This window comes from Narcine bancroftii, chromosome 7 (assembly GCF_036971445.1).
Source record: "Narcine bancroftii isolate sNarBan1 chromosome 7, sNarBan1.hap1, whole genome shotgun sequence".
Classification (NCBI taxonomy): Eukaryota; Metazoa; Chordata; class Chondrichthyes; order Torpediniformes; family Narcinidae; genus Narcine; species Narcine bancroftii.
This window is the reverse complement of record NC_091475.1, coordinates 71698435-71715295: the sequence shown is the minus strand read 5'-3', so window position 1 is coordinate 71715295 and position 16861 is coordinate 71698435. Positions and strand designations below refer to the sequence as shown.

The following is a 16861-nucleotide window of genomic DNA, read 5'->3' as shown; positions in this document are numbered from 1 at the left end:
GATATTGAGCGCTATCAAGTGGTTATATGATCCTGGGTTCAGGCTCACCATTGAAGCATCCCACTTTTTTCAAATTTGCTCACATTTCCATTTATTATTATCCTCCTTCCCATCTCTTCCCCTCACATGATCTATTTTCACCAGCATGTGAGTAACAAATTTAACCAATTAATCAGTACATCTTTAGAATGTGGTTGGAAGTCAGAGCCCCCCCCCCCCCCCCCCCCCCACCACCACCGAGAGGAAACTCCACTGTCATGGAGAAAATTGTGCAACCCATCACAGACAGTGCAGGAGGTCAGAATTAAACTCGTGTCGTTGGAGCCTTAAAATTTTTCAAATTTAAATTTTGACATACAGCATGATAACAAGCCATTTTGGCCCACAAGTCAGTGTGGCTTAATTTGCACCCCATTGAAAGGTGGTGGGAGTAAGCCGGAGCCCCTGGAGAAAACCCATGCAGGCACAGGGAGAACGTACAAACTCCTTAAGACACTGCGGGACTCGAACCCCAGTCCAGTCCTGATCGCTGGCATTGTGCTAACCGCTAAGCCAAGCCATGCCACTCTTGAGCCAGGGCAGTCACTGCACTATTGTGTTATCCCCAAATTCAAAGAGTTGTTGATTTTGCAGGGTTTCTATAACCTTATTGAGATGAACAACCAAGTAATCTGTGTTTAATTTCTGAATAATATAGATCTTCCCAGCTCTCAGAACATTTGTATCTGTCCTATCTTGATTTTCCCCCCCTCGCCCCTTCTGCAATCTATTGCTTTGTTAAGTCTAGGAACATTGGCTAGGGCATGACACATCAGTTTCTTTGCATTGTGTAAACTTTAAGGTCGAGTTCAATGAACACAGGTGATCATGACAATTCAGATTTTAGTAGTTTTGTAAGCTTGTTCATGCTCCTTTTTTCCTTGCTCCTCAAGATGAATGAGAAGTTCCATTTAGTTGATATGCTTCTAGAATGCACTGATTATGAAAACCTACTGCTGTCTGTTGGGAAATCATTATTTTCATGGTCTATTTTGATTGAGAAGATTGAAATTTAGTTTAAATCTATTGGTTGACTTTTCCAAGGTTGCTTATCAAGGTGATTTAGAGGGTGCCCTTATTCAATTTGCCTTGCATGAAGAAGCAAAAAGAGCGATTTCGAGTACAGAGGCTGTGCTTAATAATCGATTCATTAAGGTATATTGGCATCGGGAAAGCAGTCCTCAGCAAAAGGCAGCATCGAATCAAAAGGTAACAATTGTTTGGCAAGCACTTTGGTTGTCAGAAGTGAAGCAGCATTGATTTCAATGTTGATATTTTTTGAAAGCCTGCAATTTAAAAAAAATGTTAATATATATTTGAAAACAAAAGCAGCTGCAAACAGAAATGATAAATATTGAAAATAGAGTAAAATTTAACTTTTACAAAAGTCAGATGTTATTAAGAGAAATAAAAACTGCAGATGCCAGAATCTGGAGTGAAGAGAGGCTTGGTTGGTAAGGCAGCACCATAGGAGAAGGAGAAAGGCAGAGTTTCAGCTTGGGACCCAAAATAGTCGGCCCTTTTACACGTGTCCCACTAAATTGGCCATTCAACATTCCAGGATAGGAATCCCATTTTTCCTGTTCACACTTGACCATTCTTAACTGGGACACTTGCAAGGAGCCATCCCTGGGGTTAGGACTGTTCTACCTTCTACTGGTGATGTCATGATGGATCAAGTGATGGTGGACCTGCCCTAAATCTCTATCAATGTATTAGGATCTTGTATTTGAACAAAATTAATCATGCCTAACAATTATTATGTACAGCACAGGATGAGCCCTTCAGCCCTGTTGTTGATGTGCCGACCTATATAAACCTTTATAATGGACTGTGGGAAAGTGCTAGCAGGAAAAAGTGGACAATTTTTAAACAGAGAAAGTTGCTGGCCTTATCGTGCACAATTCGTACAGGATGGGAAAGTTGGTAGCACTATCACGCACAATATAAAATACTGAAGGGGTAAAAAGCAATGGCAGATCTGCCCCCCTAGAATTCTCTGTGGCCGAGAATGGACTATATGCATGACTACGTACACGGAGTACTAATGGAGGGGTTTCTCTGCTGCACAGCATTCTGGGAAGTCAGTCTGCCATCGCTTTCCCCCCCACAGTCTTAATACATTGTGCACTAGACCGCAATCAGTGTTCCCACGCTGTTTAAAAATTGTCTGTTATTGCTCTATTTCCTCTCTCTCCAGCTGTGACTTTAAAGTTTATACCTTAATTTTAATCTTTCCTTCATGATCTTGTTCTTAACGCAAAAACTTGTGTCATTCTATCCCAGAATGCAATTTCCCTTTCTACACTTACCCGATTGCAACACTGGCGTCTACAGACGCCAGGGATTGTACTGGGTCGAGGGAGTCTATCCCCAGTGGAAGATAATGCCATTTCACACTGGGGTTGAGAAGATTTTCATTTCACACTAGACCCTTTTTAGGCCAATTGGTAGTTTAATTCTTGGGACCACTTGCAAGTGTGCAAGGGGCTCGTGACTGACCACTTAACTGTTGGTTCTTTCAAGCAGGAGTCCCTCCGGCCTCTCTTGTTCACTCAAAAGGGCTTTAGATTACATCACTGATAATCAAGGGAGTGATTCACCCAATAGTCAATTCCTACGATCTGAGCATTGTTTCTTTAGAATATGAAGTACCAATATTGGAACGATGAGGTAGTGTTAACATTTTCAGTCTTTCAGAGAAGTGTACTTGATCATCTATTAGAGATTTGGCCTGTTCTACTCTAGTCACTAATAAATCCTGAGTTGAAATGTTATGTAACTTACTATACTAATTCACCATATTCTGACCGTTGATAATAAATGCTGAACTGTTTGCCATAAACACATAAATATTCTAAGTGTGGGATAGGAGTTTTTGCTGGTGATTACTAGTCCAATGTGAAACAGTCATTATATATATTTTAATCATTTCAAAGCTACTGCTGCTGAATTTCACCCATGTCTTAAAGTTCAGTTGTGTAACATGGTCTTAATTTTCAAAGTTTCTCCACTACTTTTTCTTCAAGGTGATTTGTGGATTTCAGCACCCAGTTCAGCAATCCACTTTTCCAGTTGTGAAACAGTCAGTGAAAGACAGATTGGGTCCTCTTCCTGAAGGAAATATGGAAGCACCACATACTCAGATCATTCCTGTCACCAGTCTTCAGGTGAGGACAGTAAAAGTATTATTTCAATTCTTGAACCTTTGTGGTGCACATCACTCAAGTTATGTGGACTCCTCAGATCTTTTATTTCATGTATTTCTCTGTGGAACAATTTCTTCTTCTTGTTCATTTTGAATACTAGATAAATTTTGCTGTTAAAATGCTGGAACAGCAGCACTACTACTAGTGTGGACCTGGGAGAGCATGGAGCGGAGATACAGCACTGCTCTGCAGAGTCTTAACTGCCTAGTCCAAATATTGGCAGTTCTGTATAAGGTTTAAATGGCCCGTTAAAGGAGGCACCAGTGTTTTTCATTAAAATCTTGCAATCTCAGGGGTCTGTGTGCAAGATGGCAGCACCTATGTTTTGCAGCAGCCATGAGGGGTTGCTGACTCCAGAGAAACAGCACAGGGCACCAGAACCAGGGAGAGAGCACATCAACACACTCTTATCTGCCTTCTGCAGTCAGGAGGAAATTTTGTGCAATGTCACATTTTCTGGATGATGACATGATAATAAAGTGAATTTGGATAGCTTCCTGGAATAAGACTAATATGCCATGGTGTTCCTTTCGTTCTATGAATAAATGCTGCCTATGATTTAGTTTACAAAAAAACATTTTCCTTCATAGTATTCACCAGAATTATTGCATGACTGACATTTTGTTAATGTTTCTTCTGTACCAGTAATAAGCAGATGGGCTTTCTTGCTGTCATGTAATATTTGTTGACAAACCAGTTTAATTTGAAATGCTGGGAATTTATAGATCTTGCACTGCAAGAGAGAAGCTGGAGAACACAAAAGTTGTTTGGCGCCCATTTAAAGGATGACAAATCCAGGATTCACGTTACCAAATCAGCCAGGAAGGCGCGTAGCGGCTCCATTTCCAAAAGGAGGAAGAGGAGGGCAAGGCGACTGACCACTATCCTCACAACATTCTTCAGGCGCACAATTTGAGCATGTGAATTTTCCGCAATTTTGTGTTTTTAAAATCCATTTTCCGTATTTTTGAATGATTTCCGTGTTTAGGAGCTCGGATTGTGGCCCATTGGTCTTCTCAATGCTAACATAAAGCAGAAGTGCAGCGGACACCTCTCGCGTCTGCAGCGGTGGACACCTTAGTGGGGATGTACCTGTGATTGGTAGCGGTCAGCTTTTTTTTTTGAAAGTCAAGAACAAGTTGGAATAAAGCAGCAAAGTCTTCATTGTAACCAGGAACAAGGTGGAATAAAGCAGTGAAATCTTCATGGTAACCAGAAAGAAGGTGGAATAAAGCAGTGAAATTTTCATGGTAACCAGGAAGAAGGTGGAATAAAGCAATGAAGTCTTCATGGTAACCGGGAACAAGGTGGAATAAAGCAATGAAGTCTTCATGGTAACCGGGAACAAGGTGGAAAAAAGCAGTGAAATCTTCATGGTAACCGGGAACAAGGTGGAATAAAGCAGTGAAGTCTTCATGGTAACTGGGAACAAGGTGGAATAAAGCAGTGAAGTCTTCATGGTAAATGGGAACAAGGTGGAATAAAGCAGTGAAGTCTTCATGGTAAATGGGAACAAGGTGGAATAAAGCAGTGAAGTCTTCATGGTAAATGGGAACAAGGTGGAATAAAGCAGTGAAGTCTTCATGGTAAATGGGAACAAGGTGGAATAAAGCAGCGAACCATGAAGGTAACAAAAAGAATGGAGAATGACATTAATGTTGGAGAACCAATTGGGTCTTGTGATCATAATTCTGTTAGTTTTAGGGTAGTTTTAGGGAAGAGCAAGGAGAGGCCTAAAGTTGAGGTTCTGGATTGGAAAAGCGCAAATTTCGAAGGAATAAGAAGGGATTTGGGGAGTATTGAGTGGGACAGGATATTTTCAGGTAAGGATGTTAATGAAAAATGGAGGATATTCAAAAAAGATATTTTGAGGGTACAGAGTAGTTATGTCCCAGTGTGGATCAAAGGAAAGGCTGGAAGTCATAGGGAGGCTTGGTTTTCGAGGAATATTGGAAATTTGGTTAGGTGTACAAGAGGTATAAAGAGCAGAGAGCTGAGAAGTTGAAGGAGGACTACAAGGAGTGTAGAAGGAATCTTAAGAAAGAAATTAGAAAGGCCAAAAAAAGGCATGAAGAGGCTTTGGCTGACAGAGTAAAAATAAATCCAAAGGGTTTCTATAAGTACATTAAAAGTAAAAGATTAGTGAGAAATAAAATTGGACCCCTTGTAGATAGTGAGGGTAGGCTGAGTGAGAAGTCTGAGGAAATGGGAGAAATTTTGAATGATTTCTTTGCCTCGGTATTCACTAGGGAAAAAAAATGTTGAACCAGTTGAAGTAAAGAAAAATAGGGGGGAGGTCATGAAGCATATAAGGATAACAGAGGAGGTAGTGATGGCTGTGTTAAAAAAGATAAAGGTGGATAAATCTCCCGGACCGGAAAAAATATTCCCTCGGACACTCAGGGAGGCTAGTGGACAGTTAGTGGGGCCATTAACAGAGATATTTAGGATGTCACTGGCCACGGGGGTGGTGCCAAAGGATTGGAGGGTGGCGCATGTGGTTCCTCTGTTTAAAAAAAGGGTCCAAATGCAAACCTGGGAATTATAGGCCTATAAGTCTGACGTCTGTGGTGGGCAAGTTGATGGAAAGTGTTCTGAGGGATGCTATTTACAAATTTTTGGAGGTACAGGGATTGATAGGTAGTAATCAGCATGGTTTTGTCAGGGGTAGATCATGCTTGACAAACCTGATTGAGTTCTTCGAGGGGGTTACAAAAAAGGTTGATGGAGGGAAAGCTGTGGATGTTGTCCATTTGGACTTTAGTAAAGCTTTTGACAAAGTTCCCCACAGGGGGTTAGGAAAAAAGGTGGAGGCATTAGGTATAAATAAGGAGGTAGTGAAATGGATTCAGCAGTGGTTGGATGGGAGGTGTCAGAGAGTAGTGGTATAAAATTGTTTGTCCAATTGGAGGCCGGTGACTAGTGGAGTTCCTCAGGGTTCGGTCCTGGGTCCACTATTATTTGTTATATATATTAACGATCTGGATGTAGGGGTGGAGAATTGGATAAGCAAGTTTGCGGATGACACAAAGATTGGTGGTGTTGTGGACAGTGAGGTAGATGACCGTAGATGAAAAGGTGATTTAGGAAGGCTGGAGGTGTGGGCTGAGAAATGGGTGATGGAATTTAATACAGATAAATGTGAGGTGCTACATTTTGGAAAGGCAAATTTAAATAGGTCATATACATTGAATGGTAGACAATTGAGGAGTGCAGAGCAACAAAGGGATTTAGGAGTTATGGTAAATAGTACCCTCAAGGCTGACACTCAGGTAGATAGTGTGGTGAAGATGGCATTTGGAATGTTGGCCTTCATAAATCGGAGTATTGAATTCAAGAGTAGGGAGGTTATGATGAAATTGTACATGGCATTGGTGAGGCCAAATTTAGAGTACTGTACAGTTTTGGTCACAAAATTATAGGAAAGATATAAACAAAATAGAGAGAGTGCAGAGAAGGTTCACGAGAATGTTGACAGGATTTCAGGGTCTGAGTTACAGGGAAAGGTTGTGCAGACTGGGGCTTTTTTCTCTGGAGCGTAGAAGATTGAGAGGGGACTTGATAGAGGCGTTTAAGATTTTAAAAGGGGCTGACAGAGTAAATGTGGATAGGCTTTTTCAATTAAGAGTGGGGGAGATTCAAACTAGAGGGCATGGTTTAAGGTTGAAGGGGGAAAATTATAAGGGGAACATGAGGGGTAATTTCTTTACGCAAAGGGTGGTAGGGATGTGGAATGAGCTTCCGGCAGACGTGGTTGAGGCGGGATCATTGGTTACATTTAAGGAAAGACTGGATAGTTACATGGAGAGGAGAGGACTGGAGGGCTATGGACCGGGTGCTGGTCAGTGGGACTAGGAGGGTGGGGATTTGCTACGGCATGGACTAGTAGGGCCCAACTGGCCTGTTCTGTGCTGTAATTGGTTATATGGTAAAAGAATTGACAAATCACTGAGGATAAGCATTATTAAAGTCAATTAAAAAATGTTACTGGTATACGGTGACATTTTTGTAATGTCCAATTTTACTTTGAAATGCAATAAAAGAGGTTTGAAGTTGGTAATTTTGTACATTTTCAAAAAATTCCCAAATGTTTTTTGGGGGGGGGTGGTGGGGAGTTCTGTGCCACTTTGACACCTGCTGTTTGCCTTGCGCAAGCGCTCATTTTTTCCTGAGCTCACTCACATACCTGTCAATTGAGTGTCTGGCTGGCTGCATCATAATATGTGGTAGGTGCAAAGGAGGATGATTAAAACTGCTGAGAAGATCACTGGGTCTCCCTTTCATCTATCAATGATATTTACAGGGAGTAGTGCTTAAAGAAGGCTCCAAATCATGAGGACCCTTAGCATCAGTGTCGTTGAGACACTACTATCAAGGAAAAGGTACACGAGCATAAAGGACAGGGCTGCCAGGCTGAGAAACAGCTTTTTCCCGTAAGGGTGGGACTGTTGAATGATCCTAGAAACACGTAAATTATTTTTTAATATATATTTGGTATCGCTATCTATCTTTGTCATTTGTGTGTAGGGTATACTGTGCACTATGGTCCAGAGATGTGCTGTTTTTGGGGTTGTATATGTATGATCAGATGACAATAAACTTGAAGGTGTTGAGAATATTTTGACTTTCCAGTTGATGTGAAATTAAATGTTACATTGAGGCAAAAAAAAAAAGGATTGTAACAAAGTAACCGAACAAAGCCTTGAAACTTATAAGTTATAGAGAATTTAAAGGATGTGTTCTTTGTGTTGGTATCAGACCAATTGAGCAGTGAGTATTGGCGTTCATTTTACACACAAACTGATAATATGGACTAACTTCAGTCACGATCATGATTTTTTTTTGTTTCAAGACTTTCTGGGCCTTCAAAATTCCAGATCATGTTGACATGTAGATATTTTGAAACTGACCCAATATGTTTGAAGGAAATAGAATTTGTTAAATGGAGGAAGTTTCTCTCCTGATCTAATACAATAAAGCCCCCTGCATCTTGCACCTTTTGGAATTGGTAGATGCCAGATCAGTGAATTTGCTGGTTGCTTAAGATTGCATGGTTTAGACAACTGACCGCTTGGGGCCGGCAATTTTAAACAACTTTATTTTTTGCCTATTTATTTTCCATGATTGCTGGACAAGTATATAGCTTAATTAATGTGCTTATTTATTATGGTTCAGAATCATTAGAAAATATCTTCAAACTTTTCAAACAGATTTTTTTCCCTGTTATAATATTCCATTGAATGTGTAGTTGCTAAGAAGTTAAAACTTTACAAGGCCACATTTTCCAAAGCATATGAAGAATTGATGCTCAGAATGTAGAAGGAAAGTATCTTCACTCACGCCAAAATATCTATTTTATTGCATGTATATGATCTTACTCAAAGTGAATTGAGAGTTTGATTGGAATGAAATATTCCCAAAGTCTGGATAACAGCAAGGTATTTTGATGCATCTCTTTTATTTATGGTAACATAGAAATCACCAGCAGATCTTCTCACTCATTGCTTCCTAACCATTTTTATTTAATACTTTCACAACATGCTGCATGGGTTCAGACACCGTTGCATTTATTTTTGTTTTATTTTGTTGTTACACATGCTGAAGTATTAAAGATGGTTAATTTAGGTAGTTTTGGGGGTACTAGTTTTAAAACCACGTATTAACCTATTCCCAAAAAGTTATCAATGGTGAACATAAAAAAAAGAGCAAGAGTAGACCATACACAGCCCACCAAACCTCCTCTGCCATTCGATTAGATCATGGCTGGTCTGATGAAAGGCTCCTCTCCACCTAGATGCCTTTTCCCCATATCCCTTAATTCCCCTAGTATGCAAAATTCTGTTCAACTGGGTCTTAAATATATTTACTGAGGTCGCCTGCACTGCTTTAATGAGCAGCAAATTCCACAGATTCATCACCCTCTTGGACAAAACAGTTCCTCTTCGCTTCTCTCCTAAATCTGCTGCTCTGAATGTTGAGGCTATGTCCCCTAGTTCTGGTCTCCCATCAATGGAAACAACTTGCCTAACTCTTATCTATACCTTTTATAATTTTATATATTTCAATAAGATCCCCTCTCTTCTAAATTTTGGCGAGTACAGTCCCAGGTGACTCATCGGTTAACCTCCATCTCTGGAATTAACCTGGTGAACCTCCTATGCCCTGCCTCCCAACCCCATACACCGCATCCCAAATAAGGAGACCTGAACTGTACGCAGTACTCCAGATGTGCTTCATCAGTTCTTTAGATCGTTGCAGTCCTTGGTCCTAAATTCAGTCCCTCTAGCAATGACAAGTCAAGTTTATTATCATCTAATTGTACAAGTACAATCTGATGCAACCGTCTTCTCTGGTTTTCAGTGCAAACACACAGATGTACAGTCAGACATAATAAATATTATTTCATGAAGATGAGAGTTTTGGATGGTTAGTGTGAGTAATTCCTTTGGTTAGTCAGCATTCTCACTGCACATGGGACGAATGCCATTTTCCGCCTTGATAGTCTGCTGCACCTGTGTACCAACCTTTTGAGATTCATGCACAAGCAGTCTCCCAATTTTCTTTTTAAGTCGTTCACTTTCATTTCTACTGCCATTACACGTTCTTCCACATTTTTTAATCCTTTCCCTACATCTGTTATGACTAGCTCTATTCTACTCACTTTTTCTTCTGTACTTTTCATTTTTCTTTTCATTTCACTAAATTCTAGTGTCAACCATTCTTTTAATGCTTTCATTTGTTCTTGAATTTTTTTTTTTATCTATGTACTGTCCATTCATTTGACCTCCTATTCCTCTTCAGAGCTTGGTGTTCTTCTTCTGTGTCTGCCGGCTCTTGAGTCTTCTATTTCTCTTCCTTGTATCTGTGTCTCTTTTGACTTTCTTGTTGAGTTGCTTGTCTCAGTGTGTTGGGTATTTTTTTTCTGATTTCTTGATGTTCTTCTGGGCTGGTTATCTGTTGTGTCTCTTGCTTCCTTCTTTCTTTCTCACCCCTCCCTTTCCCGTTGCTTTCTTTATCTTCCAGCTGGGAGCCCTGCTGTCGGGCATCTCTCCGCTGTTCGTGTTATGGAGTTTCACTCCACAGTTGGTCCCCCCTCCCGTCGGTGTTCTCCTTGTCGTGTGCATCGTGCATGCGCAGTTGCGCACCTCTGTTTGGCTTAGTGAACCATTTTTGAAGTCCCACGCTTGGTGGGTCGCAACCCTGTAGGGTCTCCACTAACCTTGGGGAGCGGGCTCCTCTTTCCACAGTGGATCCCTGCTTTTTCGTGCAGTAAGGCCTTCACCTTTCTCTTCTGGCGTCTTTCTTTCTTTTCTTCCTGTTTTTGTTTTTTTCTTTCTTAGGTGCTATTTTTTCCACACCTTTAATTTTTATTTGTTGTGATTTGTGTGTCTGGGGCTTTTCTTTTTTACCTCTTTTCTGGAGAGGGCTGGTATTCTCCTACTGGCCACCACTCCATCACGTGACTCCCTCCATACACAACCACTCTCAAGTCTTTCTTAGACCACCTGCACATCGGAGGAACAACACCTCATCTGACTGGGCACCCCACAACTGGATGGCATATCTATTTCTCTGGTTTTGATTAAAACTCTGTCCCCACCCACCCCCCATCTTCACTTCTTTCCCCTTTGTCTCTCCCTTTCACTGTCTCTTTTCACACAGACATAACAAATTCTTAACTGTCCCCTTATATCCAGTTAACTTCTTTTGTTGGTTTGGATTCCTCCCCAGCCAACATTGTCTGAATTGAGATTTTCTACTTCTGACTCATTATGCTTATTTCTTGAAGGGCTCAAGCACAAAATGTCGGTTAGATATCTTTGTTTTTTTTATGGTCACTGAAAAGATTGGCTGAGTTCCTCCAGCATTTTAGTGTGTTTTTACTTTCTGCATGGCAATCTATTGCAATAACTTGCCATTTAAATAATAATCTGATCTTCCATTTTTCCTTCCCATGTGGATAACCTCACATTTACCAACATTGTACTCCAACTGCCAGACCCTTGCCCACTCACTAAACCTACCTATACAGACTCTCAAAATACCCTGCACAATTTGCTTTTCCACTCAATTTAATGTCATCAGTGAATTTCGATACACTACACCCTGTCCCTGCTTCCAGATCCTTAAATGAGGAGACAATATTTATGCTGGAATGGTACTTTTAATTTCTGATGGATCTTTCCAAAGTTCTGCCTCTGTCTAATTTGAAGTGAATTCTATTTGCATTCATTTAAGAAGTTAATAGTATAAAATAAATGTAATGGGGGAAGTTTCACAATATCTTTGAGAGTAAATCTTTGGAATGAGACAGAGGGCGAGCATTTCTTATGATTGTTTATTGAAATTAAGCAAATGCATAGTTCCCTTCTGTTAAATTTTACTTTCTCATTAAATTATGTGCATGTTTTTCCTCCAGAAATTCCTTCAGTAGTACTCGCCATTTTTTTAAAGTTCATTTTCAGAGGCAAAAACTAAAGACAAATAAGTTATCCTTGTAATAATAAAGAGAGGATCATATCCAATGGATTTTTATCTGGATTTCCCGTGGGCAACTTTTCTATCTTTCTGGTAGAGATTCCTCAAATGCCTTGACTGCAGTGCCATAATTCAGTATCAGAACAGAAGGGTACAAATTGAAAATGATCCAAAAAAATCCAAAAGCTTTGCGTGGTTATGTTAAGGGACTAATTTGATGACTTGTAAAAAGAGCTGAGCATGTGGTAGAACTCCTAAATTGAAGTGCCAATGAGTGATTTTCTGATTGGTTATGGAATCAGCCTGTTAATGTTACTTTGTTGAAGAACATGAAATGCCACTAATCAAAAATTTTATTTATGCTCAGAATACAAATAAGTTGTCTGTTAAAGATCGATTGGGCTTTGCAAGTAAACGCTCAGAACCTGCTCCAGCTGAAAAGGTACAGTTCAATTTATAGTAGTTGCATTGTACTCACAGCCACGATGCATTCCATTTTAATTTTGAGCTTTGAAAGTGATTTTTAGGATTTGATACAAGAACATTTGAAAATAAAACTTGTTATAAAATCCTCTGCATGATTTTGACTGCAATCCTTTAACAGTTGAAAAATTAACTTTGTACTGCAGGTATTATCAACTACGATAGGTCTTACAAAAACAGTCTACAATCCTGCTGCCCTGAAGGCAGTACAAAAATTAGGTACTGTATCATCAGATTCTGCAGAGACACCGAAAAAGAAGCAGGTTTGTTACGTTTATGATAATTGTATGTTTTGAAAATTGCATCCATAAAAATGCAGCATACTTGAGTAATTTGAATTTGGCCAAGGACTGCTTCAAGGTTGAAAATTAATCTTTGATCATATGAAACCAATGGCAGGAATATAGATGTTCCAACAAAGGCAAATTTAAAGTATGTTTTGCAGAATTGTATTTTGGATGTGAATTTGTTTTATTTTTAAAATCTTTGATTTGATCCCTCCTGGTGATGTTTTCATTTTGTTTCACTGTTTAATTAGTCCAGTGAGAATTATTGATGGAAAATTAAAAATATTAATGAGAATGGTCAAACTAAAAGTGAAAATGGATTTGAAAATGAAAATGTATCATTATACAGAACAACTCTGATTATCCAAAATGGCTGGGATATTGGATAAATGTTTTTTTTTGGAGAACTGGTCACTTTTTAAAAACAGCCCAGTAGCAACAGCAAATCACTTTTAACAGTGTTTAAACAACAACAAACAGCATGGGAAGGCTTTTTAAGCATTAAAATAATGTTTAAATATCATTTTAAAAAAATAAGCCAATGTTCCCGCCTCTACCTGTGTCCTTGAGGACGGCGCTGCCACCGGCAGCCCAAGGACTCCAGTCAGTTCGACTCTGGAAAAAGTTTCAGATAAATGAGGATTTCAGAGAATTGGAGTTGTACTGTAATTAGTCAGGAAGGCAGAGCATCGATAAACCTATTTAATTCCCCAAGTTCAAATTGGAGCAGGAAAAAAAAATGGTAGAAGGATGACATTGAAACTTGTAACTGAAAAGCTCATGGTGTTCATAACTAGATACATTTAAATACAAATAAAAGTTAATTGAATTGAATTAATTGTTGTTACAAAGATGTGATTGCAAAGTGACCAAAGTTTAAAAAGTGAATGTTCCAGCATACTGTTAGAAGATATAATCTGCCACTTCTTCTGGAAGCTCATTCTACTCTCTGAGTAAAGAGTTCCCCCTTCATGTTTCCTCTAATCTTTTGCCCACAACTCTAAACTCGTGTGCTCTCATTTGTATCTCCCTCTTTCTGAGGGGAAAAGTGAAGGGAGTAAGGAAGGCAAATGCAAGATTTGCATTCATTTTGAGAGGACAAGAATAGAAAAGTAAGGATATAATGCCGAGGCCTTGTCAGGTATTCGTCACACCACATTTTGAGCATTGAGCAGTTTTGGGCCTGGTTTCTAAAGAAAGATATGCTGGTATTGGAGAGGGTCCAGAGAAGGTTTATGAGGATGAGAAGATTAATAGACAAGAAGTAATTAATTGCTCCGGGCCTTTTCACACTGGAATTTAAAGTAAAAACGTAGCACTGGAGAAACTTAGCTGGTCAAACAGTGTATTTTATATAGCAAAGATATATATCATTTCGGGCTTGAGCCCTTCATCGTACCTTAATGTTTGAAGTGCTGAGAACGCTGTGTTTTTATTTCAGTCACGGTATCTGCAGACTTTAGGGTTTTAAGAAGGATAAGGTGGGATCTAATTGAAACCTACTGAATATTGCTAAGGGTGGACATGGAGAAGTTGTTTCCAATTGTGGCAGAGTCATGGACTATATGGCACAGGCTCAAAAGGATGTGCCATTAGAACATGTATAAGGCGACATTTCAACAGTCGGAGAATTGAGAATCTCGTTTCCGCAGACAACTGAAGGCCATCATTGAGTATATTTAAAATGAAGGTTGATAGGTACTTGATCCATAAGATGCCATAGATTATGGGGATGAATCAGGAGTATTAGGTTTAAGAGGAAAAATACGATTTGAATGGCAGAGCAGAATCAATTAGAGTATGGCTCATTTCTGTTTATAGTCTTGTGAAGGCAATAGAGAGATACAATACTTAGTGAAAGCTCAATAATTTGAATCACATTGAATACAGCTTAAAAATGACTTGAAGAAAAAATTTGTGGCAGTTAGAGAACCTCAAAAAATTGTAAAGCAGGGCACCATATAAATCTGGAAATTAGAGATGAATACGAAGATCATCAACACTTTACATGTATAGACTGAGCAAAGTTAATCAGTAGAAGGTGAATTAGTGGAATGTGTACAAGATCATTTTCTAGATTCAAACAAAATGCTGGAGAAACAGCAGGTTGAGCAGAGCGTGTGGGAAGAGCAACAATTCATGTTTCAGGTCACAGACTCTTCAACAGATCTGAGATAAAGAGAGAGACTTGTTTAATTTTTTTTCATGATTTTCCAGATTATTGTGTTGAAGCTATTGTTATTTTGCTGACTTTAGTCATTCCAGAAGTGGTTAATTCTTTTTGGTCATCAGTAATTGCAAACAAACCCCACATCATGTTGGAATATAATTTTATCACAATATTATTTCAATAAAGTATACTTTTTTTTCATCTGGATCATGAATAGTAACATAAATTTCTGCTGAGCTATTGTTTGTATAATGTTTAATAACAGATTAAGTGATTCTTATACTTACCTAGCATTTTGTCTGACAGAACACTGTGCACGCACTTTCTTTTCTGAAACCTACAGGAGAAAATGACCAATGTTCCAAAGTTGTCACTTTTCCCCTCAAAAGGATTGCACCTTTATTTCAAGACCCTTTGAACTTTTATTCCATTTTTGACCAGAACTTTGTCTACTATGATTTTGCAGGATACACTTCGACTTCAACAAGATGTTAGAAAAAAGAAACATGAGATTTTGGCAAAACACATAGATACCCAGAAGGTATTCAGTCCTTTTTTTTGTTCAAGCTTCTGCCTTCTTATTTATTCTCAATCATTAGGTGCGTGTTCCTATGCATTGAAATGAATATTGTTCTCATGCAAGTACTTTTTATTTTAAATTGATCTGTTTTCAGAGACTAAAGTAATTTGAGAATACAGTTGCTATTTTTATTTCAAGAAATGACAAAATGTGTATATTCTGCTGGTTTCCATATTTGAACAGTGCAAACAGATTCCATTTAACTAACTACAGTGGAATCCTGGTATGTTACACATGTAGCCTAACAATTCAAAATGCACTTGCAGAGAAATGATGAAATGTTCCAACAGAGCATGTGTATTTCCATTCATAACCACTTAATGTTGTCTTGCAGTTGGCATATAAGCATATACATCATTAAAATGTGAAAGAGCCAGCATGTCTACTTAACATGTCCCATTTGGCTTTGACGGTTTGGACATCTTGCTTTCCCATTGTGACTTCAAGTTCCTGGGAAGACTGAAATTTAAAAAAAAACAGGTGGTAATTGAAATATTGTGTATGATCTAGAACATTCCTTCTGACCCTTCCATTGATTGAAAACTCACTGGAACATACTGAACACTAATTACTACTGATACCAGCCTCTTCTGTCATAAGTTAGGTATTCTCAAACTTGACCAAGAATGTTTCTGGAAGGTATCTAGTAATCCCAATGCCTTTTTAAAAACAAAACCCAAAAGAAATTGCTGAAATTTGTAATTTTTTAGCGGGGGTGGGGTGGATCTTGTATTTTTATGTGGATGATCCCAGTTGTGCAGTAAGATACTGAATCAAAATACTGTGAAAAAACATACCATCAAATCCTTGTTTTATTTTCTTGGCCCTCCATCAGAAGGTGAGTTAATGCCTTAAACTATTCAGTTCTCAAATTAAATTTGGTAGTTGAGGTAATTTAACTAGTTCCTCGACCTTTCTCTAATGTATTGATACATTTTAGTTACCTTATTTTCCTGATTGCTAAATTTGAGAAGCCTTTTTATTATCCAGAGAGTATGATCTTACAATGTAGGCTTCGGTCCTATACAGGCTCAGTACTTTTAGTATTGGTAAACAAGTAAGTTGATTTAGAGAGGTGGTTTACAGGTAAAGGGACATCTGGCAAATGGCAAACTTTTAAAAGTGAGATTGGGAAAGTTCTAGGACAGCATATTAGGGAACCCTGGATGGCCAGAGATTGAGGTCTGGGTCAAGAAGGGAAAGAGCACATGTCAGGGATCAAGCAAATTTTTTAAGGAGTCCAGGAGTTATCGAAGTATACTTAACCGGTAAATTAGGAGGGTAAAAGGGGGGTCATGGATAGCTCTGGCAGAAGGGTTGAAAGAGAATAAAGAGAGACTCTCCGTGTATGTTAAAAGCAAAAGAGTAAATAAAGAGTTGGGCCCTTGAAGATGAACAAGGTTGTCTTTTTGTGGAGCCACAGGAGATGGGTCAGGTCCAAATCGAGTGTTTTTTGTCAGTATTTACTAATGGGAAAGACATGGGGGCTAGACCAAGATTACTTGCCCTCATTGATAATGTAACTGTTAATGGCAGTAGCAAAATGAATTCTGAAGTGTATAGAAACATCAACCCAAGTTTGAGCAAATGCCTCAAAACTCGACAGTGTTTCATC

At 38.9% G+C, this 16861-nt stretch overlaps 1 protein-coding gene across 6 annotated transcripts in view; it reads left to right on the top strand.

Moving 5' to 3' along the window:
* rbm26 (RNA binding motif protein 26) overlaps window positions 1-16861 on the top strand; it is a 116370-nt gene that overhangs the window by 60829 nt on the left and 38680 nt on the right. For 5 of the 6 annotated variants that reach the window (XM_069890324.1, XM_069890321.1, XM_069890320.1 and 2 more), the window contains 5 exons: window positions 1084-1248; window positions 3069-3209; window positions 12094-12168; window positions 12356-12472; window positions 15133-15207. In XM_069890324.1, the coding sequence (XP_069746425.1) occupies window positions 1084-1248; window positions 3069-3209; window positions 12094-12168; window positions 12356-12472; window positions 15133-15207 (573 nt within the window). The remainder of the gene's footprint in view (window positions 1-1083; window positions 1249-3068; window positions 3210-12093; window positions 12169-12355; window positions 12473-15132; window positions 15208-16861) is intronic. The other variant, XM_069890325.1, reaches the window with a different exon arrangement.